General features: G+C 43.0%; 1 protein-coding gene across 2 annotated transcripts; it reads right to left on the bottom strand.

Moving 5' to 3' along the window:
* Positions 1 to 1,368: 1,368 nt before the first annotated feature.
* On the bottom strand, positions 1,369 to 27,661 carry YWHAE (tyrosine 3-monooxygenase/tryptophan 5-monooxygenase activation protein epsilon). 2 transcript variants are annotated; one of them, XM_087752159.1, is made up of 7 exons: positions 27,464 to 27,661; positions 14,098 to 14,297; positions 8,360 to 8,466; positions 7,307 to 7,513; positions 6,344 to 6,480; positions 3,856 to 3,902; positions 1,369 to 2,284 (listed from the first exon to the last, which is right to left on the bottom strand). In XM_087752159.1, the coding sequence occupies exons 1-6, from the start codon at positions 27,525 to 27,527 to the stop codon at positions 3,895 to 3,897; spliced, it is 723 nt and encodes a 240-aa protein (XP_087608285.1). In that variant the 5' UTR covers positions 27,528 to 27,661; the 3' UTR covers positions 1,369 to 2,284; positions 3,856 to 3,894. The 2 variants fall into 2 exon arrangements, with proteins under 2 accessions (XP_087608285.1, XP_087608284.1); XM_087752158.1 differs by lacking the exon at positions 3,856 to 3,902 and having other exon boundaries at positions 27,464 to 27,660.

Raw genomic sequence — 27,661 nt, 5'->3', positions numbered from 1 at the left:
CTTTCATATCCACACAGCCGAACTGCAGAGGCCACCGCTTCTCTCTGCCACCCCAGGCTGGAGATGAGCCCTGCAGTCCTCAGCCGTGGGACATGCGTGTGAGCTTTCCCTCCTCCCCGCACCTCTGTGGGGCCGCCGCTGCCCCTTCCCCCACAGCTCGCCAGGCTGAGAGCAGCACCTTCAGAAAAAGTTGCTTTTCCTCTTGGTTTTAGCAATAACTGGAAGTTTGAGTTCCCACACCAAAGCTCCACAGCGCTTCTATAAACGCCTCTCGGTACTGCCTTAAAGGGGGAGGGGAGGGCGGGCGAGCGCAGCACTGCTGCCCTTCCTGGGCGGCTGCTGACGGCTCCCTCACACGGAAGCCTCGGCCCCGGCGGGCTGCCTCGCTTCATTTCTGACCTAGCGCCAGCAGGTCTCAGACTGCAGCACAGCGGCTAACGCTAAGCGCCTTCATTGAGCAAGGAACCAAACAGCTACAGGGTGGGCAGCGAGCTGTCAACTACCTGCCTGCTGCAAATCCCCGCTCCCCTTTCCAAGTTTAGGCCTCCAACGGTGCATTTTGCACTCCGCTTGCCTTAGAAATCCTTCACGTTCCGCCTCTGTCCTGAGGCAGTACCGACAGCCACAGTAAGCCCCAAATAAAACACAACCAAACACGTTGCCACTCGCCCACCATCGGCTCGGTCTCCTGCTCTTGGTTTCTGGCATTCTGCAGTTATCCGACACCGTCCCAGGCCTGGAATACGCTGTAGTGCATACACACCATACCGCTGTATATGCTAGAGTGTATATACTAGACAGCGCTGTCTACGCTATTCTATAACCTCTTCGAGACTACGCTCAATAAATTTTTAGAAAAAAACCCTTGTCTGTTGTAGAAACCGTTTCATGGCATTTGTTAATTCTTTGGGGGCAGGGTATGATTTTGTCACACGGCCCCGCTGAAGCCCCGGTTCTTGGGCCCCCCCTGCCTACACCGGGGGCAGCCCTCCAGCGTCTGTTACACAGAGCAGGCTACGCCCAGCAAGTTCAGGGCGGACAGGAAGAAGCCACATCTCCCTTCTCTCCGTCCACGAAGGCGGACCAGCTGAGGAGCGCAGTCAGGGCAAGCGAGAGGAGTGCACCAGCCAGGCCAGGGCTTTTTGTGCAGTCAGGCAGGGAAGAGCCACCGCCGCCTGCGGCGCAGCGGGAGGCCTGCCTCGAGGCCGTACTACTTACGCGCATGACTGGGACCTTACTTTATCTCGTGTCTGAAGAACAACGCTGTTACTTCTCTCTCTCTCCCCCTCCAACTGTCCCTACTACAAGCAACAAAGGAAAGTTACTCTTGCTGAAATAACTAAAATATAAAAGAAAGTCATAGTAATATTTGGCATTTTTAATTTAGGTCTGTTTTATTTAAGTTTAATTGTTAATTCCATGCTGTGTTTCAGTAAGAACAATACAGATTCTGTATCTGTGGCTCCAGTCAGATATCCAGTAGTACAAATTAGCTTCAAGTTACACATACTGAACAAAAGAGGTTGAGCGAGCGAAGGGAGATGGGGAAAGGGGAGGGAGAAAGAAAAAATATTGAACACGCATGCAGGCTTATCAATGCCACCTTCAATGCTAACCTGCTTTGAGGAAAAGTAAAGAACAGGCAAGAATGAGCAGCCACGGATTGTTGAACTGTTACCAGCACCATGATTTTCAGCAACATTTCAGCAGTCTGGAAACTTTTGTGTTCGTACAGTAAAACCACTACAATATATGTCCCAATGCAACCTGTAACTTCAAGCTAAACACCCAATTAAGTTTCAACATTGGTATAAAATTCAGTTTAAACAGTTATAAAAAAAAGAAAAATGCCACCACATGCGCACTACCTCACCATAACGAATCTCTCCCCTACAAGTCTAACGGTCTTCAGGTGAAACATCTGCTTCTAGTGGCAATCTCGCCACATCTGGCAGGAGACAATACAGTAATGCTGAAAGAGCCTTTACGCAGTCCTGTTAGTGTCTTAAAGAACCTAAAAGCTGGCACCAGTAAAATCCACAGAAATTCACTCTTGCCTTTAAGAACTTTTAAACTGTGTAAAAAAAATAAAGAAGCCCAACAGGGCAGGAACCTAAATTCTGAGACCCAATGTAAAAGTCAGATTTGGTGGTTCTCAGAGTGACACTGAGGGTTTTTGTGGGGAAGGGGAAGGGTGGTCAGAGATGGGTTCTCTTGTTGGCCTTTGTGTCTCACTGGTTTTCATCTTCCACATCCTGCAGCGCTTCTTTATTCTGTTCTTCACCTATGAAAGTGTTTAAAAGTAAGGAAGACGTTAACTTTGAAAATCGAGACCTGCGGAACGGCTTAACAAGCATCTAGAGATTAATAGTTCCATGCAAGCACACACGCTCACTCCCACGCTTGCACGAATGACACGCGCGCGCGCTCCACAGCCAGCTCCGGAGTGAAGCATTCCCATGGAAATGAAGCCTTATAATCCCCTTGTCACGCCTCACACAGAACCGCAGCGCAGGCTATTAGAAGACGTACTCTGTCCTAAGGACAAACACCACACCGCCCTGAAGACTGCAACGGCACCTGACCAGTCCTGTCGATCAAGAGGTGAACAGCCACGACTAAAGTCGTCAGAATGGCTGCAGATCAGCGTCCCCACATCAGAACGTACCTTCCCCAAAACCTCATCGCTACCCGCGGAGCGCTAAGGACATCTATGCTCTAGCTACAGAAGTGAGACCAAACCAGTTTTTAGAAATTCAACTTTTTTCTGCCCAAGTCCACTCAAGTCTCAACAACAGCAAAGTACTGCAGCCCGTTTTATAGAATGACACTGATGGCATGTATTACTAAAGGTACCAAAAGAAGTATGAACACACATCCCTACTTCAAACCCAACATGACAAGAAAGCCTAGGCTTGAGGGTGTTAAAGGAAAACTTTTTGTGGAAATTAATTTCTCTTGAAAAACGGCCAGTTTGGACCTACTCAACCGGGCTGCGACATGCAGGGAAATGGAGTCTGGCCCCAGAGACTCTCGCAGAAGTGGTTCTACATCGGTTGCCCCAGGTGAGATGCATGCAATGCCTTCTGCACGCCTCGGCCCCATCTCTACTGCACCAGGAAAGGGTTCATCGTACTCCAGCTAGTGCCATAACACATGCACAATTAAGTTAATTGATAAGAGAAACAACAAAAGAAAATGTTTTCTTTACAATTATCCTTAACCATGCGAGATGGTACTCTCTTAAGGGCAATAAACAAAAACTACCTAGTCAAAAAAATTAATTTGCAATAAAATCCGATCGAATGAGACTAATGACTTTCAGCATATCATCAGAATGCCTGCTCAGAGCATGTCCAGATTCAGGATTATCACCAGGTGCAATACAGGCAGATTTTGGAAGAGGTGGCCTAGGCACACAAGACACCTGACGTTCAACAACAATAAAATTTACATTTAAAATTACGTAACATCATTTAGGGGAGGAAAGCAGAGGCCCTAACCCACAAAGATGATGATTAAAAGAAGATCTGAGCATGCTCTAGCCAACACACATAAGCAAATACTCCTGTAACAGGCGGCTGTGAAACTACTTTTCATGCCCAAATATTCTTAATATCCATCCAGGTACGCAGCTCAATTCCCAAACATGTAAGTTACTTTGGATCTTAGTCAAGCGTATCGGACCTGGGCAGGGGTAACAGGTCACAAATTGGTAGGACGTTGCTTAGCCCTGGAATGGAGTCAAAGATACAAGCCATTTATCAGCAGCAAGGGAGTGACAGAGGCAAGCACGATTAGTGATCAGAAGAAAACTGGCGCTGAAAAGTTCATTAAGCCATGACGAAGACTTACAAGGTAGAGTTTTTAGGAAATGAACAGTTGGACTTTCCTTTAGGAATCTATACAGCAGGAAAGAAGGGGAAAACAGGAATCATATGAAGACGACATTACAAGTGTGAAAATAAACTAAACAGCTCGTCTATGACATGGTTAAAAGATACAGTAAATGAGGTGGGCAAGTGCAGCAGCCGAGTAACACCCGATTTTAGGAGGTCATTCCCTACAACCTACACACTGACACCAAAACAGGCAAAAGAACAAGCCTTTTTCACATCTCCCCCGCCCCTTAGGAAACTGGTAATTGCAATGATCCTTCTCAGTGCCACTATTAACTTTTAGCAATCTTCAAAGGCTCTACGCATTTTGGAAATACGGAGTTCTGGAAGCAACAGTTTTAAATGCACTCAGTCAGCGTACGAGCATGGTACGAGGAAATGAGAAAAGTTAGCTTTGCACCTATGTGTAAACACCATATTTTTTGTGGACCTGCACACCATGATTTTAAGTAGTTCTGCAGTATTTTAAATTTTGTAATCATTATCTTTCTGGCATGCATCATAAACAGTAACGAGGATAATGTGAAATACTTCAGGAAGAACACAAATATCTATTTTCTATGCTATGGAGCTAATTATGAAACAAGAAATCTGAATCTAGATTATGCAAAAAGAAATATAAAGAGCCTCTGTAAATAATCTTGTTGAACTTCTATGATATACGAGATACGTGAGACATGTTAGTCAGCTTACATGCAAATAGAGATAGCTTTTGGAAGATGTTCTAACGCTACTATCTCGCAACAGCGATCCAGCCTTGTTACTTCACTGAAATGGCTTCCTCAGTGTTCCCACAGCACCGGGATACTTGGCTCCATTAAAAAATAAAATAAGAGGTCATATCTTAATTGTGGGAATTGGGAACAGATTTTTTTCCAATGCCTAACAAGGCAAGGAGGCATCTAATACTGCCTGCAGTATTTAGAGCAGAGTCTGTACTGATCCATCCAGGGTACGTACATATGCTTCGGCACCCTTAGGTAATCTTACATCTTTGAAAGCAAGGTGCGGTCCCTTGCAAGAGACTTAAGCGCTAGGATGTAGGGTAACCTAGGAGCCAAGACCCTGCACGTTTACTTTTCCCACTTCTGTCAAAAGCCCAAAGAAACAGGGGTAAAACATGACCTCACGATCTATGCAAAGAGCTAGAAGCTACCAAGTAACAATACTTCTTTAACACAAACCCATCAATCCTACACAAAAACAGGTCGTCAGTAAAAACTTAAAGAGATTCTACAATTGCTTTCAAAAACACTACACCGATAAAGTACTGCAAAGTAATGCTATACGGCTATCACCATGCTCCAAGTAACATCTTCCAAAAAAATTCAAGACACTCATTTGTTTATCTGAAGTTAAGCAGCAATGTTGTTTCACACCTCTGTGCATTTCTAAGTACCTAACATACTTTAAACAGGACTGACTTTTTTCCCCCCCTCCAAGTTAAAAGTAAAGAAAGTCAGCTCTTCCCACTTGTCTCTCCAGGACATAATTTTTTCAGAAGAAAACACAAGTGTAATCTTTCTAGATAGACAATATGATCCATTCACTACCAATAATCAGTGAAACAGAAGGCATACCTCGAACTAAAGAGGAGTAAATTTATACTTAGCATTGTATGCAAAAAGGTAAGAGGAAAAAGTCCATTCAGTATGGCAAAACAACCCACCACTTCTAAAAATTTAAATAACTATCAGATGTCAGATGCAATCAACGTCCCACCCTCTGGTACTGCCAGGGGATATGTCCAGTATTTGCTCTGGCAATAGCCCACTTCAGGAGTTGCAGCCTAGCATTTCTGGGAGTATTAAAGGAAGTACTTCAAACATCTCAAATAGCAATTTAGATTTCCCCAAGCTCCCCCCCCCCCCCGGTAACAAAGTATTTTACAAAATCCCTCTTCCTTTTTCCTCTTCTCTTTGTACTCAATTCTTCATAAGAAGAGTATAAAAGATATGGAAAGTGCTGTAAGGTGAAGTGATTAGTATGATGGCAGTAGACCTTCCACTAACATGCCAACAGAAATATTGAGTGACCTGGAAAAAAAAAGGGGGGGAACTAGATCCTTTGCAATACTTCCTCCTGCGCTGGAAATTCACATCTGGTTGGAATGACAACCATAGATGAACATGACAAGCCGTAAGAAAGAAAAGCTGAATTAAATGAAGTCACTGCTTTTAAAATAATCACAGATGCCTAAACAGCCAGGTGGGGAGGAAAAAAAAAATTATGTTACTAATTCCATATCTCCTTCCTTCAAGTGAGAGCTGAAAAGCTTCTCAAAAAAGCTAGCGTCACTTCTATCAACTTAGCCAGTGTTAAGAAAGGACAGAAGTTCAGGAAGGTCAATCATTATGAAAGACAGAAGTAAAACACCAAGCCCATCTACATTTCCATGCTCTGTTTTCATGGCACAGCAGCATTTTAGAGCAGAGTTTACTTACCATCACCCTGCATGTCTGAAGTCCATAGTGTCAGATTATCACGTAACAACTGCATGATAAGTGTAGAGTCCTTATAGCTTTCTTCACTCAGTGTATCCAGTTCTGCAATAGCATCATCGAAAGCTGCTTTTGCCAACCTATGAGCACAGAATATATCAGATTTAACATACATTGCTAAACAGAATCCAGAAGTTAAACCGGTGTCTCAGAACACCTCTCTCCTAGTTTGGCTACGTAACATCCATAGCATCTCTAACAAATTTTTATATTATTTAACAGTGTTTATATGTTCATCCAAGTATCTCCCATCTTCAAAACCAGTCACTTTATGCGCTTCAGAACAGCGTCTCTTTACTCAGGAACATTGGTTTCATTAAACATTTCTACATCTTGCAGTACAACTGATCAAGGTCTGCTAAAAGCTTAAAACAAAGTATATTACATAACCTGCAACGACAGGAATAAAAGACAAACGATATTTGCTTCAGTCCTCACTTTTATGCTCATTGAGCTGAACCCCTATGGACAGATGAACTCCTGTCATTCTACACATGCTCACAGTTCATAGACATCAGTAACATGACCCCTCTTTACCTTGTGTAATAGCCAACAGCAAGAGAGGCAAGTTAAACCACCTCACACTTTTTGCAGGATAAAGGCATGCAGAGTTAACATGGCAAGCTGTTAAGCTGCCATTAGTTGATCAATCCAAGGTTATCACTATTCTGCTTCTCATACATGATCCGCTCCCAGATAAACAAATGGGTCTGGACTCAGAAGAAAATGGCAAAGTTGAAAAACTTTCTGATGAATTGACCTCAAACAGAGCAAGTCATCAACTACTAGCAGGAAGAAAGCCAGCCCAGAGTTTCTGTTGAGGAAAAGCAGTTACCCAAGTAGCAAGCACTTCTGGCTCGCTTGGTATTCACATAAGTTTTCTCCATCTTCCTAGTCACTACCTACCTGCAGGCACGATCAGGAGAATTAAGAATTTCATAGTAGAATACAGAGAAGTTGAGCGCAAGTCCTAAGCGGATAGGATGTGTTGGCGGGAGTTCTGTCATTGCAATATCACTAGCAGCTTTATAAGCCACCAAGCTATTCTCTGCAGCCTCCTTCCTGTCATTTCCTGTGGCGAACTCGGCCAGATACCTATGGTAGTCCCCCTTCCTGCGAACAGAAACAGAACGTACAGTAAGTCAGGAGTCCTTCGCTTCCCCACCAGCCGCCTCACAAATGGCTCAGTTCTGAAACTGATGTTTATAGAATCACACACTAAGGACACTGCTGCTGAATTACTGTCTAGAGAACAGCGCGTTAGTACTTAAGGGAATTTTTAAACTCTCAGGCAGGAAAAAGGTTTGGTTCACTTATTTTCTTGCATTAGTACATGAAATCATAGTATTACCTTCTCCATCACCCGACTGTTTCTCTGTACAACTGCATCTCATCTGAACTAGACAAGTTTTTGATCTGAAGGACAGAGAACTTAACTAGAGAGGAAAACACTCTGATCATTTCAAGATTTAAACTATGCTTCAGAAAGTACAAAATATGCATTGAACTAGTGACTACAGGAACACACTCCAAGGCCAAGTTTTGACTGATCATGCAATTTTGAAGTTGACACTACATGACAGTTATCTGTCTACCTAATTTTCTGCTCTTTATGCGGAGTGTACAGCTCAGGCAAGAAAACACTGAAGCAGGGATGTGGTCTCTACATTATTAGCTCAATTAAAGAAAACGGCTGTTTCTTACATTTCAGAGCTGCACAACACAGTTTGCATGACCTTATTCCAAACAACAACATCTATCTGAAACCACACGATCAGGACACTAACACCTCAAAGGCAGCCAAAAAGGGATACTGGTTAGACATGACTGAACTGCCCTCTTTCTAGAAGAAGTTACTCTGGTTGAGTGGGCAGAAAACACATGTATAGCTACTTTATTTCTGTCTCTAGTTCAGATACAGTAAGAGGTCAGGTCCTTGCCTCACAACAAGATACTTACATTTTGTAATAGAAAACCTTGGACTCGCCAGTGTTAGCTGCTGGAATGAGGTGTTTGTCCAGTACATCCAGAATGTCGCAACAAATTAACTTCAGTTCGGTCTCAACCTATTAAAAAAACAGAACAAGAGGTGAAGTTAGCACATAAGACTAAGCTATTTCAAAAATATCCAAATTATCAAACAGGCAACATCATAAAAATCCAAGGAGGGGGAGGACAGAAGAAAAAAAAAAATTCAGCTGCTCCACAGGAACATCAAGCAAAACAGTTCTGCATTAATTAGCCAGCACACAAAAGAGGCAAGAACTGACATATGATGAAATGCATAACTGAATAATGGAATTATAAACTCCCTGAAGACATCTTGCTAGACAGTTGCATTAAGTCTGTCTTAGGATATAATTCCTTACTGCAAGGCTTGCACAACTCCTGATTCCTTAAGTTTTTGATCCTGGAAGGCTGCCCTAGAAGTGACAGTGGTGAAGTGGACAATTTGAAGGTAATGAATACAAATCGGCTAAACTCCATTCCACCCCAGAGTTAAATGGCACCTTCAGAACAAGCTTTAGTGACTACTTGGGAGGCAAAGCTCTAACAGAAGAGCCTTAAGACAAAAATTCATGGAGTATCAGAACAGAATAAAGATGTGCCACACAAACAAAAAGGTCAGATACAAGAGGAAAACAAACTCCAGAAGATGCAAACTTCAGAAGCAGGCAAAAAAAAAGCAAAGAGTGGCAACTCAGAGAAAAAGCAGAAATCATCAGCACTAACAGTGACATCTGTGGCCGAAGAAAACCGATATATAAAGCCTTATTTAAAAACAGATATTGGATTTTAATAGCCAAAGTGGAAAATATGGTCACATCAACTTTTTTTTTCCTAATTTAAAATATAAAGCAAGGTCTATGAGGTTAGGTTTTACCACAGAAAGTTTCACACCTGAAAGCAAAGAAACTAAGCATACCCAAAAAAGCTAAAAACTGTCTCTTGACATCAGCACTGCCAAAACCAGACTTGCTCTGAGCATCCCATGTCATTCACAGTAGGAGTGGTTGGTTACATGCAAATAGTAACCTATTGCTCGCTCTTTTTCACGATTTCACAGTAACTTTCATAGCTGTAGCCGAAAACAATTCTGGCTGAAGCGGCTTTTATGTACTACAGAGGTTTTCAAGCAAAAGCATCAACATTAGTTACAGGAAACTACCTGTAACTGCATGTCTTGGATCACAAAAGCAGCCCCACTCAGTCCACTATCCCTTCCTATCCTCCCACCCATGCACTTTTCTTTCCTTCCTTCTTTAAGCATTTTTCTTGCCATGTAGTATTTTTATCACCATATAGCTCCCAAACTGTTAGGATTTGTCACCACAACATCTATCCTCAAAAGCTGTTATAGATCCAAAATAAATGTTAAACTGGCACACACATACTGATTTGTACAAAATGACTTAACAGATTTGCAGAAGTTCCTTTAGAGAACAACCTTTAAATGAATTAGAGAAATTAATCTACAGCAAATTTAATACACAAACAATGTCAGAATGCCCTGACATTCAGAGGAAGAGTTAGATGCTATACTTAAAGTTATGTGACAAATGCTTAAGGAAGTTGCTGAAACATGGTCACTTGAGAAGAATCTACTTCATATATTCTTGGGCTACAAAAGCTATAAAACCTTTGGCCAGCAGTCAGTTCCTGCAAACTTCTTTCCTCTTGATCCTCTTTTTCAATGACTTCTTTTGCAGAGAGATCTTCAGCAAAACTGCAAAGAATTAAATCAGTTTCTAATCCTCTTTTGTTAAATAACCATACACGTACAAACTTCTATTTCATCTCAGACAGACCTTTTTCAGCTTTGCTTAAAGGATCAGTCACACAAGTTATCAGAGATCAGCCGCTGTCCAGGGCAACGTAAATTTCCTGATCAAGCTTAGTTTAAAAAGATTTAATACAAATCGAGTTGATTAAGAACAATACCCCCACAACAAAACCCTAAAAGCTCTTTTACAAGAAGGATCTGTTCTAGACAGGGTGGCTCAATGAGCTCTGCAGCACCAGAGCCTGCACTAAGCCTGCTCAGAGCATTCAGAAAAGGTAGGTGTAGGCTCTATCACCATTCCAGCTCCAAATACAAGTACTACAGGCTCTGACCGGCAAGGAAAGACTGCTCACCCCGACGGGTGTGTAGAAGCCCCCACAATCCACCATCCATCTCTTTGTTTTAGTGGTAGTGCTAGCTTAATCAGATTCCAGACTGTGTTCTTAGCTCTGCAGATACAAAAGCTTGTAAGCCACCTGGTGATCTAAATAAGGAAACTCATTAGAAGCAACCAGGGGAAGGGTAGCCTGTACTAGTTCTTTGGCCTGTTTTAATACGTAGCCCCCAAAATAGCTGCACCTCACAACTGAGATGCAACATGAAACTAGAATGGTAGGAAACAGTTGCTAGAGGCTGTAACCTCCCTCCCTCCCTCCCACCCCGCCAAAACAAACAGACAGACCACTCACATTTGTGCCGATTCATAGCGTAACCTTTTAAGAGGGGAAGGAGAAGAGAGCCCTGCAGCTGCCCCCGAATACAACCCAGGTTTTAAGTCAGAGCACTAGAAACACACGTTCTCATATGCCACAACTACAGACCAGTAAGAGGAAGGTGTATACTTGTCCTATGCTATTGGGGAAGGGATTTGGTTTTACTGCAAGGAAGTGAACTGATTATGTGCAGACGTACACCACTTCATCCTCACAAGGATGAAGAATGCAAGCTTCAGCGTGTTCTCATCTACAGAGATGCAGTCAGAGGAGAAAGCCAGGGGCTCCACTTTTGTGTGCCCAAATGGCCACAGGACCCCAAAAGCAGCCTGCCTACAAAGGAAGGAAGTGGCATTTTCCCCCATGGCTATGTATAGGGTTTGCTACGTTTATCTTAAGTGGCTTGGCACAGCCTGGCCTCTTCCATCGCCTCTCAGTGTGGCCTACTGTACGCCTCGGCCGAAACCAGCCCGGCCCTGCTCTGACAACACCATCATCCCTCGAGTTCTGCCCCAAGTCATGCTGGCTAGGAGCTCAAACAAACTCCAAACATCTTTCAGAGCCATGTGCTAAATTATAATGAACACTGATGTAGACCAAAACCATCAAATAATTACTTCCATACAAACTACACCTTCCATTTCAACTCGAGCAGCAATCTATAGCTGAGCAAGGTCACACCTGCTTCTGGTGGTAGGCGAGAGATGTGTTTTTCTAGAGATGCCGGTTCTCTCCCACTCCCCAGCGCTTTAAACTCGGCCTGTCAGTCCCCAGACAATGTGTTTTGGGGTTTTTTCTTCTTCAGACCCTTTCAAGCCTGGGAAGGGTCTCCCAACAACACTGAACTTACTCTAAAAAAATGCTACAGTTATTTGTTGACAAGGTAGCATAGTAACCAGAACTCTGCTGTCTGTACTGGACCTTACCTGTTCAGAGAAGCACTGAGCATGACAACAGGGCAGCTGTGCTGCTGTTCCAGCAGTGACAGCAAGAAACAGCATCCAAAGCTTTGCAATATGTTCTTCAGGCCCTTACCGCTCCCATGCCATCTTGCCAAACCTATTAACACTCTCCTTATAGCAGATGCTAACTCATAGTAAGTCTTCCAGCAGCTACAAACAGGACTTGGTCTTCAGCTACAGACAATACATAGAAGCCTCCTGGAAAACTCAGGCTAGAGTTGAGTAGACACATCTGGTCTTTCTCCAGTACGGAACTACGTTACAGTTCTCCACAGCACTCTTCCACCCGAAGCAGCTGTGATAGCTATTCCCTTTAAGGATTTAACAGCTGAAGATACTGTTGGCATGGCACTGCACTTCATGTGGCCCCCCTCTCTCTCTCGATAAGATACCTCAAGGACTACATGCATTTATTTCTTGCACACCATGTTCTGCATGGTACTTGCTCTCTTTACAAAGAGAGATGCAGAACAACACCTTTTTTACAGTCCTTTCAAAAACAAGAAAAAAGTCTCTTCATGACTACATGATCTTTGGCAGAAGACAGTAACCGCCCACAAAACATTGTGCAAAAAGAACTGGAAGCACACAGTGTTAAGACAAATTTAAACCATCATCAGACAAGCTATTGTCTTATTTTATATGTTCTGTTAGAAAGATTTTAGACACCCATCAAGAAATGGTATTTGGGACTGTATGCAACTGGCAGAGCCTCATCCCATCAGCATGCCAGCATAAAATTAGAAACTCACAACTTAAACAATTCCATGGAGCAACAGAAACCCTATGAGTCAACAGAAAGTAGTCCAGAGCCATTCCTGAGAAGAGATTTCCAAGCCAACATCATTTCCATTGGTGGTATATGAATCAGTGCCAGGTGATATAATACACTCCACTGTTTCTCTGGAAGTGAAGATCTGAACCACGTGGAGGCACTTGTCCTCAAATAATGGAGATTAAGTCTCTGCAGAAACGTGTGGGATTTAAATAGTATGGGAGCATGCCTGCTCCGTGCTAATCCATCATTCACGGAAGGGGGGAGGAGGGGAACAACAACTCACTGTTCTAATAGCTGAAAGTTTCATTAGCCCTTACCGATGAACGTCAAAGCTTGCTCCAAGTTCTCCATTTTAGGTAAAGTTGCACAGACTGACTAGACTCAGCATGAAGTTATGTGCATCAATTTCTCCCCCTCTCAAGAGAGAGAAAATAGCAAGGCCCTAGAGGTTATTACACATGCAAGTTTCACAGTTGAGATGACCATAGCATCTTAACATCCCCCATCCCCAGGAACAGAGTGCTTTATCCCAAACTGATTGCTTTAACTGCTATCAGTGTAACTGACCAGCTTAGGGCAACAACAACAAAAAAATGTCTATATTTTAAGAATCAGATGCTGTCAGAGAAGCCATACTATCTCAGCACTCATTTCAACACAGGCATAGCTGTCTGAGCTAATAATAGTCTGCCAGTTCAATTGTACAAGACTAACTAGGCAACTATTCTTCACTGTCACCCAACTGCTAAGCACTTAGTTTACAGCAACTCCTGTAAAGTCTTCATCTGGGGGAAAGAGGAACAAAACAAGGCCAACGTATATGAAATGTGACTATCACAGTGATAAAGACAAGGTACAGGAGGCAAAGAAAGCGGCCATTTGGCTTACACTGCCTGTCTTTATGCCCAGAACACCACCAAAGATCCCTCCCCATTGGCATTTCAATCAACAGTGTCAATATTTTGAGCTCCGTAGGACAGAGTACTGCAATAGCACCCAGCGTCAAAGTCTGTACGAGCCAAAGCAACTTTTACCAGAGGTAGACACTTAACAGCCAAACACCTCCTTTGACATGGTTAACCTTCCAAAAACAGTTGCTTGGGATAAGTCAGGTTGGAGGGGAAAGGATTTGGCCTCCTGAGCACGTGCAGCCTCACACTTGAGTAAGCAGGGAACAAAGTGCCAGCACCATTCAAATACTTAGCAGATATGTAGACGCACTGAAGGAAAAGCCCTCCTTTTCTCCTTCCAGTCTACCGTCCTTTTGAGTGTTTACACTGAAACACCCAACCTTTCCCTTCACCAAGTGTATTTATTCTCCAGACAAGGAACAAACTTCATCCTTTCAAGACTGTCACCTTATTACAGCTCACCACGCTGCAGGCAATCTAGAATACCAGGACAGTTTATGGCAAGGGTAACAAAAGTGGCATTATGCCACAACACCAACTACATCTTACCATTTGTCGATATTCCCGAATCATTTTTAATTTATCTTCTCCACCTTTGTTTTCTTCTTTCTGTTCAATGCTGCTGATTATTCTCCAGGAAGCTCTTCTGGCTCCAATCACGTTTTTATATGCAACAGAAAGCAGGTTTCTTTCTTCCACTGTCAACTCCACATCCATTCCAGCCACTTTCTTCATTGATTCAACCATTTCTAGGAGGAAAAGGTCAGACCATTATTCTCATAGCTAAAGCATCTTTCAAACCATTCAACAGAAGTTGTATGTTAATGACAGCTTATGAAAATAGGCTCCCTCCTCCTTTCATACACAGTTATTCCTCACTTTTATGCTGAAGTGTTCCAAACAAATCAATAAGCACATACACAAAGGAAGTACCTGATGTTCTTTTTAAATGCATTTGACAAGGGTCCCCAAAAAAGTCTTTAAAGATAGTTTGCTTTGAGGGGTTTTTTGTTTGGGTTTTTTTAGGCTTTTTTTGGTTGTTTTTTTTTTTTAAGAGACAGGCAAAAAAAGGATTTAGCCTTAGGAGCAAACATGTTTTCCACAGCAGATTATAGCTATCAGTACAATCCTACAGGAATGCATGTTCTTCAAAGCGCTTCAGAAAAGGCAGTGAAGAGTGAAAAAAGCATGAGCAAATGTAAGCTACCTTTCAGCACAGTAAGGATAAACTGAAGAATTACAGAACGCTACACTGATTTGTCAACTGGAATACAGTGTGGTAATTAACCAAAAAATAAATTCCAGATTTGAACAGATGTAGAGAAGTACGCGTACTGTTATTAGGGAAGCAAGTCCAAGTTCCAAGAGGAAACCACCCCCAAAAAAATTAGGTTCTTGGAGAAGTAACAAAAAAGTCATCCTGAGGATAACCAGACCAACCATATCCACCCATGCCAAGCAGCTATTTATATTTTGTGTGATACTTTTCAGTGTAAATTAATATTTGTAGTTTAAACCTTTTGAAAAAGGCTTCTAAACCTGAGGTTAAGAAAATTATTATTAAATATAGCCTTCCTATACTCAAGTGGAAGTAAAAGCTTGAACTACTTAGGAAGGCTATAATCCTTTCATTACCTAACCACATTATGATTGCTCGTGACGTATTAGAAAAGTGAAAGCTGAAAATGTTAAATATACACTGATCAAGAGCCTAGCATGAGACATCCAGGAATCACAGGTTTTCTCCTGCCACACAGCGCTTCAGTTCATTCACCATTTACCTCCCAGCTTCTAGAACTGGTGGGAATCCCACAGACAGAAAAGACGACCATTAATGAATGGGACTAAGCCCCAACTATCCCATCTACTCCACAGGACAACTTTTTCATAGCTATCTGCCAGGTAGAGGGACATTAGATGATACAGAATCCATTTAGGTTGGAAAAGATCCTTAAGACTGAGTCCAACATGTTTAGCTTCTGCCAATTACATGATGATGTGATTAGGCTATGCCTCCCATAATATGATGCTTGACTGTTCTGTGGCCTATTTACATCATCCCTCCCCCATCATTTTACCTCCTTATGTTCTGCTGTGTCATGGCAGCACGAGCAACGGGAAACTAATGAAGCTTAACTGTCAATTTTTTCCTTGGGTGCCAAAACTCAATCTTAACAGGCATAAGCTATTTCAGCAATGGAAACTGTAGGCTCAATCTTTTTTCCCTGGCAGGAACAATGTTATCAGTCTTCAACAGGTCTCCACGTGTGTAGGACAACATTTTACAGTGGCTCTATTCTTACCAGAAGTGGAAAAAACATCCCTACCTCTACCAATAGATTTTGCTTCTCCAAATCACAGAAAGGAACAAACCAATCCACCAAGGGTTTGATAAAACTTACAAAACGCCATCCTACTATTGCAAAATGGTGAACTGTTTTTGCTGAAGACTTCAAGAGTTGCCCTAAAACACTCCACATATATACAGTCAACATTAAATTACAAGACTGCATGCTTATGTTAAGTTAGCCAAGTTAAAGGCAATATGATATAGTCACAATATGCAACTTGTCATATATAGTGCTTGCATTATTTATTTCCTGAAAGATGTGACCCTACCATCTATACAAAGAATTTACTTCAAAGCTGTGAATTTTTTAAGTTATGCAAGTTAAGTCATCTCATATTTTGAAGTTTAAGATTGCAGAGCTACACCCAAGATAACTGTGCTGGTTGCGGCTGGGGTAGAGTTAATTTTCTTCCCCGTAGCTGGTATGGGGCTGTGTTTTGGACTTGTGCTGGAAAAGGTGTTGATAACGCAGGGATGTTGTTTTCATCGTTGCTGAGCAGTGCTGACACAGAGTCAAGGCCTTTTCTGCCTCTCCCCCCACCCCAGCAGCGAGCAGGCTGGGGGCACAAGGCGCTGGGAGGGGACAGGGCCGGGACAGCTGCCCCCAGCTGCCCAAAGGGCTGTCCCCCACCACAGGACGCCATGCTCGGCAGGTAGAGCTGGGGGAAGAAGGAGGAAGGGAGGGACGTTCGGAGCGATGGCGTTTGTCTTCCCAAGTCACCGCTAGGCGTGATGGAGCCCTGCTTTCCTGGGGATGGCTGAGCACCTGCCTGCCGATGGGAAGGAGGGAATGAATTCCTTGCTTTGCCTTGCTTGCGTGCGCGGCTTTTGCTTTCCCTATTAAACTGTCTTTATCTCAGCCCACGAGTTTTCTCACTTTTACTCTTCCGATTCTCTCCCCCATCCCACCACGGGGGAGTGAGCGAGCGGCTGCGTGGTGCTCAGTTGCCAGATGGGGTTAAACCACGACAACATGCCTGACAGTGTTAATTTTGGTGAACAAGATGACAAACAGGAATTAAGACTTGCAGTCTCTGCTACGTGGGTACTTTTGCCAAGCTCCAGCAAGAAACACAGGGCTTGTCTTTAAGCTTAATGTTTAACTGCCCTCAGGTAACAGGAACAATTGAAACTGCACTGCATCTGCAGTTTAAGAAATTAACCTGTATTTGTGAATGCATAGCCCTCCCTTCAACCATCAGTTGTAGAAGTTCATGAGCTGAAGAGATATCCTCTATGTAAACACAAATAATTTAAGAAGTGTAGAAAAAGGAGGGGATAGTCATGCCATACTATTCACCTACGATGCTCATTCTCAGGCATCCACCATCACTCTGAAGATCTTTGGTCTGACCCAGTATGACCATTACGCTTTAATCAAACACACGTGGTTTTAGATATGTGGCAAGCTTAACTAACCAAGACCACATTAACTTTATCCCATTAGATCTTCTCTGAAGTTACGAAAGCTAGAGGCAACTGAGCAACACTAACACCTTCTCTGGAAGCAGCTGGTTTCTGAAGTACGCCCTCTCTTTTTCAATTACACTTGCAACCTTGTGCACCCTACCAGTAGTGTCTAGCGGTCATAGAGCAACGCACAGACTACAGAAGATCTAGCTTTTCTTTAAAACAGAGTTTATACTCTTCTGTGCTTTACCAATTGGTATTACTACAGAGCATTTCAGTCATACTAAGGGATGTGCTACGACACTTTTACAGAAATCCTGCCTCTCAATGAAGTAAATCACTATTCACACTTATCTCTTATATAATAAACACTGATACATAGGTGATAATTACTCCAGAAGTGCGGAGGTGAGAAACATGTACAGTACCAGTTTCCAAGATCTTCCGGCCTGTATCAGGGAATTGCAACAACTGGGGAAAAAAAATGGACAAGTTTTATCAACTGTGCTACAGGTTTCCTTCACAATCTCTTCCCTATAAGCAGATTTGCCTAACATGGAAATTTAAAAGAAAGACAACCTATACACAAGACTTGCTGTTCCCTGTAAATGAGTATCTGATTCTCAGAGCACACTCAAACATATCATTACAAATGTAATCAATTGCTTAGCTTCTGCAGGATTTTATCTGTTGCTAGCCTAAACATCTACAAGCCCTTGAAACAGGGATCCAACGTCTCTGTGCACTGGAGGAGAAGTCAAATTTAAGCTGAGCAATAGCTTTTACAGAGGCATACCTAGGACCCAGCCCTACAAGAAGCACAGCCTCCATCACTACATATTAGCCCTGTTGCATCTCTTCAGTCTTCTGCAAAGAAGGTCATTAACTATCATCTCGTAGAACCATGACAACCAAAGCAACGGTGCCAAAAGAACAGTCAAATGCTCAGAACTACTACCAGAAAACAGGCCTTCTCACCAAGATTTTTACAACCCGAGTTGTTAATAAGCCAAATAGACTTTTTGCCAAGCAATAGCCATCAAGAATGAGATGCTGGGGGGAGCACCTGAGGTTTTCTTCATTTGTGCTGGAACACAAAACCCTCAAGCTTCACCAACTCCTCATACTAGGTACATAGCCTCTCTTAATACACTGACGAAGGGAACTGAAAGGTCTTCTTTTCATCCTGTTGCTACTTAAATACACCACCACAGCTTAAAATCCCAGCCATAAACAAGTGTCTTACCCAAAGGGAAAAGATTTATCAGCCTACCCACAAAGCTGATGGAGAAAAAGGTTTCTAGTTTAGTAAAGAGCCCAATTTTACTTACAATACAAAAATCTGGCCTGGTATTTCAACAAGACAAAATAATATTATGTGGTCTTCCACAGTAAAGCCATAATCCAGCCCTGAAAGTTTAAGCCTGATGAGTAATCTTAACAACTCGGGCAATACAAAAGCAAGAGGACAGCATATCTGTATCTTCTCCAATAAAAAATGAATTCTATACAAAAATAGAGCCATAAATGCCTGCCAACAGAACAAATATTTTATATTCTAAGTGCAGCTTTACCCATCTGGAAGATTCCACAAGGAAGTGAAAAGCTCAGAGACCATTCAAGACAAAATACAAGTCTGAAATTACATTTCAGTAAGAAGGATTACTGCAGTAATGACAACTCATTGCCTATACAATCCGGAGACGCTTACACTGCATTACAGAAAAATTAGTGTTATGCAGATTCAAAAAACCAAAGATTGTAGTTTAAGTGGTTAAGTTCCAGCCTTTCACTTGACCACAGCTGTCACCTTATCATGCTACCGTTGGATCATGCCACCATCAGAGCAGGAAATCCCAAAAGTGCAAGATGTGGAAGGATAGGGGAATATTCTGGAGAATGACACGCTTGCCTTAGATTTAGATCCTTCCCCAGGCATTTGCTGTTGGCCGTTATAAGAAATATCACAATAAATAGACAGGTGGTCTGATCAGGTTTGTATATTCTTACAGAAAAAAAGGCTTTTAACTGAGACTCAAAACAACTGCCTAAGATACTACAAAAGTGTAATAGTGCCCATACCATTTTTTAAGTTCCTACATTCTACAACTACCGTTAAGATGCTTGGCTCCTCATTGCAAACATTGCTGACTCACAGAGTAACAGTAAGGACACACATGCACAGCTTGTAAAACACAAAGGATATGGACCGTGGTTGCCACTACAGAGTGCTACCTACAAAAGATTTTTTTAAACCAGGCTGGTACATGGCTTGGGATTGAGCTTTTTCGTTTTAATATGGGAGACAAAGATTATGCCTTACTCTCAGCTAAAAAGTAATGGGTAAGTTCACAAGTGTTGAGAAGCATACATTTGATAACCATCTACTAGGAGCCAGCCCACAGAACATGTAGGAAGGGCACGGTTGCTAGTGAAACTTACTAGGCCACAAAATCCTGAACGCCTCCTTACCAGGTGAAGAGCACAGAATCATGCCGTTGTTTGGGTTGGAAGAGACCCTTAAGATCATCAAGTCCAACCCTTAACCCAGCACTGCCAAGTCCACTAAACCATGTCCCTGAGCACCACATCCACACGTCTTTTAAACACCTCCAGGGATGGGTACCTAACCCCTGCCCTGGGCAGCCTGGGCCAGTGCCTGACAGCCCTTTTGGTGCAGGAATTTTTCCTAACATCCAATCTAAACCTGCCCTGGCACAACTTGAGGCCATTTCCTCTTGTCCTATCCCTTGTCACTTGGCAGAAGAGACCGACACCCACTCCACTACAGCCTCCTTTCAGGCAGTTGTAGAGAGCGATAAGGTCTCCCCTCAGCCTCCTTTTCTCCAGGCTAAACAATGGCAGCTCCCTCAGCCGCTCCCCGTAAGACTTGTGCTCCAGACCCTTCACCAGCCTCGCCGCCCTTCTTTGGACACGCTCCAGAACCTCAGTGTCTTTCTTGTAGATGAGAAACTAAGTATTTGTTGCTTCTCAAATGCTACAAATCCAAGCAACTCAGGGGAACTGGAACGTCCCTGCGTAAGGAAATATGGAAACAGGTGACGTACAGCAAATTTAGTGGAAAGACTAAAAACCTTCCTAATACAGGATACAAAACTCAAGAAACAGCAGACCATACCAAAGGAGTAGCACCATGTATCAAACATCAGTATTGGACAGTTCTGTCAAAGTTTGTGCTTGTAACAGAAACCACTTGGCCTAAACAAGGGCTGATGCACTAAAGAAGAGAACCTGTTGGGGCGAAGCTACAGTATTTGCAACCTCTAGTTCAGGTACCATATAGTGCTTAAGTCTCACACTAAGCATGACACTACAGTGTCCGATTTTGTTTGTTTTATGAAGCACCTAGTTATATAGTGTATGACGGGGCACTCCTAATCTGATTTTCAACAATACACAGAATCTACTTCAACCTTACTACTGAAGTAACTAACCTTTGCCACAGCACACACTGGTTCAACATTACCTCAAGAAGAACAAGAACTAGAAAACCTATTAGTGGTGTGCTTAACTTCCGAAAGAGGAACGACTTAAGTGAGAAACCTTGTTAGAATAAGAACAGAAAAAGAGCTTGCTGAGTAAAGGTGGGATGGAGATGACTTGATGGTCATCATACTGAAGGCTTAAATCAAAATGAGCCTTAGGAAAACCCAGAAGGTGGCATTCTTAAATACTATGAAGGTAACAGTAGCAGAAGCACTGCACTCCAGAAACTGAAGTGGTGTTTTAAGTTTAATCCTTTCTATTCCTCTTATCTAAGAGGAATAAAGCAGACCAAGATCTTCAAGCTTCTAAGCTGCTGCTCACTATCTATTTCAGGAGCTAAAAACTGCAATGAGCATCCAGCATGATGTGAGGATACGAAGGATACAGCAGAAAAAACAAGTCTTCCTACATGTGTTCACCACAGAAGATCGTGCACCATAACCAGTATTCAGAGAAGAACAAGTACTAGTCTTCTACTTGGTCATTCTTGGAATGAACAAAAGATGACCAGTAACAAGTCACAAGAACTCAAAATGAAGTATCTGATCCTAAAGTGTTGTGTATAGCCTCTCAGTTAAGATTTCAGTAGCAGCAGCAAACACAAAGTGACTAACGCTATGTCAATTTTTAAGAAGGGTTCCAGCAGACACTCAAGAGGAACTACAGACTCATTAACCTAACACTCACAAGGGGTCAAGTTAACAGGAACTATATAAAAAACCCTGAATGAGTGAGTATATGCATAAACACTATATTGTAGAGTATGGCCTTCTGTAAACGCACGTAACACCTCACAAATCTACTGGGATACTTTGAATGAGTCAAGTACATGGACAAGGAAGACACGATTGATATAGGCTACCTGAATTTCCCAAAGGCACTGACAAGGTCCCTCACCCAAGGCTCTTTAGGGAACTCAACTGCCATGGGATAAGAAGGAAAGTCCTCACATGGATAAACACTTGGCTGAAAGACAGGAAACAGGGTATGAATATAAGACTCAAGTGTTCAGAACAGAGAAAGATCACCAGTGGAATCACACAGTGATCTGTGCTGGGAAGCGTGCTAACATTTGTAAGCGATCCAGAAAAATGGAAGCAAATAGTATTAACTTAATACTAGCAGCAAACTGCTAAGAACAAACACAAAGACAAAAAGGAGCTGAAGAAACAGGGGCAAGCATATTTTCTTCATTAAGTGATGAGCATAACTGAAGATTAATGCCCATAGATTGCATTTTCCCTAGAAGCGCAGGCCTCCACCTGGCATCATTGGGCACCATCCTATACACTACAATAATTATCTCCAAATTCAAGCCAGGAGGAAGTTGGGCTTATCTTTTCATCCATTAGCAACTCTTCTTCTGAACACACTATTACACTGCCCGCATTAGATTTTTCTGTTCTCTTAAGTAATCCTGCATTTGGCAATTAAGACTGAAGAGATGGCTAAACCAGTCCAGCAGCTTGCAGGGAAGTGGGCGGGTGGCTTTCCCCTCCATCCCTATCAATTCCGTCATGCCAGTTCAACACCTCTCTGACCTCTCAACTGGCTGATTCAGGTCACCAGCTCAGAAAACAACTACTCAGAATTAAAAAAAAAAAAAAATTACTCCTAATTTAGAGAACTGAACTGGCTCTAAGGGTCAGACTAGAACCCAAGTAAACATGAGAAACGGCCAGGGAAGAGAGGACATCCCTCTTTCAACAGTGAGCTGTCAGATTAGCTCACCCCACTTTGCAGCACTGCACCTTTAGTTTCTAAAAGCATAAAATGATTGCAACATTTACCCTTACACACTACATGAATGTTTGCGATTTTTCTTCAAAGGTTTTCATGTGCTTGAAGCACTCCGAGTAGATTATTACAGGCAATTAAAAGCAGGGTGCAACTACTGAGATACTAAAAATTGATAATCCTATCTTAAGCTCCCTATCTAGAGCATGCCACACTTACCACGATGTATGAGTTTTATACAAACGAGCATAAAAACTTAACAACTATATTCCCAGAAATATAGCCAACAGCCAACAGGCAGAGGGGGGAAAAAAATACCGAAGAATATCCACCCTGCACAGTGGCTTAGACTACGATTTTGTGCAGAAAGCAGCAGGTTATACAGCTATTCCCTGTATAAGGTGTACAACAGCTGGTGCAGCCAAGACACTTCCAACATCTGATTGCGTGACTCTGCAATACACAGTTCCACAAAGCATATATGTACTTTTAGGCACTTGGAGATACAGATGGGTTAAGGCTAAATTATCCAAGCAACAGTGGTATCTTCTGAATAATCAATCCTACAGACTATCACAAGTCTTTCTTGCAACAAGAACACGATTTCTAAGTCATCACTATTATCTCCTCAAGCTGTGAACATATGCTTTACTAAACAAAAGAGCATTTCTCCAGTATTTGCAATAAAAATTTTAGTTCGAAAGCAAACATAAGCAAATCTAAAGACTGAGTCTCATCATACATTTCTCTGCTTGATTGAGATCTGCTACTAAGTAATCTTCTAATACAAGTACTGAAGTAACTTAATGGACACCAACTCAGCTTCTGGCCTCCCTACAGAGAACCAAACCACCTAACTGTAGAGCTCTGTCCCCTTGGTTGCTCTTGGTACCTCAGGAGATTCAAGAAGGCCATTATAGAAAAAGGCCCTCTCTCAAACAACTCTTCGTGATCAGAAGTTCATTTTTACAGCCCAGTATGTAAACAACTATCACTTAAAAAAATTAACCATTTAATTCCTCCAACATTGTCTTCGCCATACTCTACCTCTTAGATGCCTACATTTCTTAGGAATATACTGAGATTTTTCTGCCTTTTAGCACTTTCACATCTACCCAATTGGGAGAGAAAGACAGCAGTCATACCCCACGTCACTGGAACAGTAAGACCTTTGACAGACAGGTGTAAGTACTCACCATTAATGTGGGGGGAAGGAAAAAAAAAACGAACTCAAAAAAACTTAACTGTGCTTGACATTTGCTCAAAAGAGACAGGTCCTCTGCAGGCTGAAATTAACATGCAACTTAAATTCTAATTTGTGACTTAGTTTATTGATTGATTCATCAAGCTGTAAGTTCAAGACTTGTTACTAGGAGACAATTTTTTCTAAAATGGGTTCAAATCTTGAATGGAGTCCACTGTTGCACACCTTACTGCCTTCATAATAAATACACATTTCCCTGATAGACAATTTATAAAAACATAGGAGTCAGCTGTTAGCTTGCTGTATTGGGAGTCAGAAGAGCTGTCAAATAGGTGGTTTGTTTGTTTGGTTGGTTTTTTCTTCCTACCTGTACCTTGACCTATTACCTGGCTTTGGGGGAAAAACACCCCAACACCCATTTCTCCTCACCTCAGTTATACCATACGTGAATTTCAAGTCATATGCTTCAATACTTGCAGTACAAAACTGCTGTTTAGAGTTTAAGTATCTGCTTACAGTCTGCCTTTTGTCATAGCATGTTTCTCACCTGATTAAAAGAAAGATGCTACCTAGCTTCCACAATGAAGAATTGGTTTTGACATTCAGCAGCAGTCTACAGCAATGCAGGTACACACATTCTCTTGATATAAATAACTCAAGTATTATTAAGGTAATTTCACAAACCAATACAATATTACCCACTCCAATTGTTTAAAAAAAACCCACCAGACAATTTATACTTATATATTATTCTATTAATAATAGTCTTTGAAGAAACAGCGGTAAGTGAGATTTCTCACAAAGCTCTTGTACTCTAAGTAAGCTTCCTAACATTTTGTGATTGGTCATGACATGCCTAAGCAGATCTATGAAGATAGTCAGACACCCAAATCTCTTAATATCTCTAGAGATCAGGGCTTAAGTGCTACTTACACTGCAGAAGTACCTAGAAAGTTGTCCCCTTAATCTGGGCCAATATACTGAAGACAGTACAGATACAGGACTACGTTTCCAACAATTCCCAAGTACAGCTCCCAAGACTACATAAATTCCCTAAGTGGGTCAGGTAAGTAACACCAAAGCAGCAGGATGCCCACCATAAGGGCTGCTATAAATGCCATGAACCATACGTAAAACAACCCACCACACAGCACTCATCAAGTCTCAAGAAGAAAGAAGATGGGACAGAACACCATCCTAACATTAAACATGAAAAATTGTCATTTCACACTCATATTCGAGTTACACAAGAGATTTGTATTTCATGTATTTGTAGACAGTACTTACCATCATACCATTTTATATGCACCAATTTGTAACTGTGACCTTATGATCACGTATCTCAAAGATCAAGCTGAAGAGCAAAATTAAGACTAACTTACACTTCCACCATACTGCTTCCCAAACAATTTCGTTCACAGAATTATTTAGCAGTCTCAGCTATGATCTTGGCAGAACTGCACTATTTCATATAAACAAGAACAAATTATGCCAATAATTTTTAATTGTTTCAGCTGAACAAGAATACGAAATTAGATGCTAAACCAGTATCTATGAGCCATATTCTCCCAGGCCATGACGTGACAGACATGAAGATACATTTAGAACAGCTAGCAGAATTAGAAGGTGCACCTTAGATCTGCTCACCCAACTGGATTCCAACAAACTCTGGAAGTCTAAAAACCACAGCACTGATTTAAACACAACAACTTTAAGTTTAGTGTTCCCTCCTAGATGATAACAGTCTCATTACCATTCAGAAGCAATATGGCATAAGAAGTCTCTCACATTTTGATCTAGCCAGCTTGTTTTGCAAACATCCACGACACTGGTAGAATAGAAAGTCCATCGAGGGAAATGCTGCACCAAGGCAATCTGTACTAATCAATTTTTATTAGTTGACAGGAAGCCTGATTGTTTTGCATCGCAGATCTCTACAATGGGGTAGAGTCTGATAACTTTCTAAAGAACTGATTTACCACTGACTTAAGAAAACACCAGAAAGACAGTCATGCCTAAAAAGCTCCCAAAGCTGATGAATCCTCCAGGACACGGGCCGAGCGTCCAACCTGGGTTTCCACTACAAACCAAAGCCAATGCTTCCAGTTGCACTGACTCATCCATACCAGGCGGAGAACCCCTTCCTCCCTACTCACCCAACCAACTCCAGAAATGCTGCTGGAATGGGAATGGGGGTCAGAGGGAGTAAATGCATCTTCCCATCTCACACCCTTTAGGGTAGGCAATAAGATACTGAAAAAAACCAAAACCCCCAGCAGAAGTTGCACACTTACTGTGGAATATGGAATTGTGTGCTTCCCTCCGCCCAAGTCAATAATTTGTACCCCAATATCTGTTTTTTTGGGGGCCATTTTTTTCCTCTAAGTCCTTACAGTTATTGGGGAGACTCCTGTCTAACTCTTTTCATTTAGTGGAATTCTTAGTTCTACCCCACTTCCCTGCTACAACAGTCACAGAAGGGGGTCTTAATTTAGGCCTTTCTTTTTTGTTGTAGCTTCTATTTTCCTCCCCAAAACAGGCATTTTTCAATAGTGCTATCAGAAGCTTCCTAAGCACAACTCAGTAAAAACACGTTATTTGGTGAGAACCTGGTCACGCTGTCTATAAAAATTATGAACAGAAAGCATCTGGGGTGTCTTCCTACCTCTAAATGAAGTGTAACTGCATTCACGCTTTTTACATACAAGGGTATTTATTTCACTTTAAATGAATAAACATAGGGTCTTATGGCAAAAGTAACAGTCCCAGAAGAGTAACGCCATTGAGAAAATTAAAGGCCCTTTCTATTATATGCAAGGGAAACATGTTTAAAGAAACAGTTGCAAGACAGACATTTTTGGGGCAAGAGACACCATCCAGGATTGCCAGTTCCTCCCCTCTACCCCTTTTTCCCCAGATATGAAATGGCCAGGCATAGCACACAAACTTACAGGTGAAAAAGGATGAGAAGACGATGCTGGAAAAGTAAAATGATGTGTAATAATTTCTACCACATAATGAAAGCATATGCGTTTTCTTTAGGCAATGAAGTATCATGTACTCGATCCCTCCAGGGCGAGAGCTCGCTCTCTCTGGGTTTGCCAGGGGCAGCAGCGTCTCCAACCGAAGGCAAAGGAAGAGAAAGAAAAGCGCTGCCCCCCTCCCCCGGGGCCCAATACGGCGAGCAAGCCTCTCCCCACCATTGCCTCCCGAGGGGCCGAGCGCCGGGCACCCACCTTCCGGAGCGGGGCACTGGGCGTTGTCTGCGGCGAGCCGCCCTCAGCCCCACGCCGCCGAGCCCCGCGAGGCCCGGCCCGAAGGGGAGCAAGGCCCGGGCCGAGCAGAACCGCCCCAAGCCGCGCCAGTCAGCGGCACGATGAGGGGGAGCGGGGTCTCTTTGTCGGGCCCCCCGAGGCGGGGGCGGCTCCCCTGCTCCCCCCGGGACTCGCCCTTCGCGGCCGCCATTTTATTCCCGGCTTCTGCCGCCACCGCCCCCCGAACCGGGCCCCGCCCAGGCCCAAGCCACCCACTCGTTCAGGCCCCCCATCCCCAGCTCCAGCAGCCCCTCGGGGCGCTCCCAGTCGCCATTTTGTCTGTGCCCCCCTCCTCCGCCCCTGCCCCCCCTTCCCCGCCCAGCCGCCATTTTGTGGCCGCTCCCTCCCTCCCTCTCCCCTTGGCCTTGCACGGCCTTCCTAGCCAGCGCTCACCATCGTAGCGCTCAGCCTGCTCAGCCAACTTGGCCTGATAGACGAGGTCCTCCCGATCGTCCATGTCCTGCAGGCGGGGCGGCGTCGGGGACTGCACGGGGCGGATGGAAGCCGATGGGTCCGGGGGGCTCAGCGGCTACCAGCTCGCTGCTCTCCGGGCAAATATGGCGGCAGCACCGCCTCCCGCTGCATCCGGGC

The sequence above is a fragment of the Nipponia nippon genome, unplaced genomic scaffold, assembly GCF_047370975.1.
Source record: "Nipponia nippon isolate SJK-2023a ecotype South Korea unplaced genomic scaffold, ASM4737097v1 scaffold_15, whole genome shotgun sequence".
NCBI classification, from domain to species: Eukaryota; Metazoa; Chordata; class Aves; order Pelecaniformes; family Threskiornithidae; genus Nipponia; species Nipponia nippon.
This window is presented reverse-complemented; position numbering and strand designations above follow the sequence as displayed.

Excerpts from the sequence above, each read along its gene's own strand:
- YWHAE (XM_087752158.1), bottom strand. The coding sequence starts at position 27,527 with ATGGACGATCGGGAGGACCTCGTCTATCAGGCCAAGTTGGCTGAGCAG. Across the intron at positions 8,467-14,097 it reads TTCGGGAATATCGACAAATG|GTTGAGACCGAACTGAAGTT; the intron begins GTAAGATGTAGT and ends TTTTTTTAATAG. Across the intron at positions 6,481-7,306 it reads TCTCCTGATCGTGCCTGCAG|GTTGGCAAAAGCAGCTTTCG; the intron begins GTAGGTAGTGAC and ends CTGTGCTCATAG.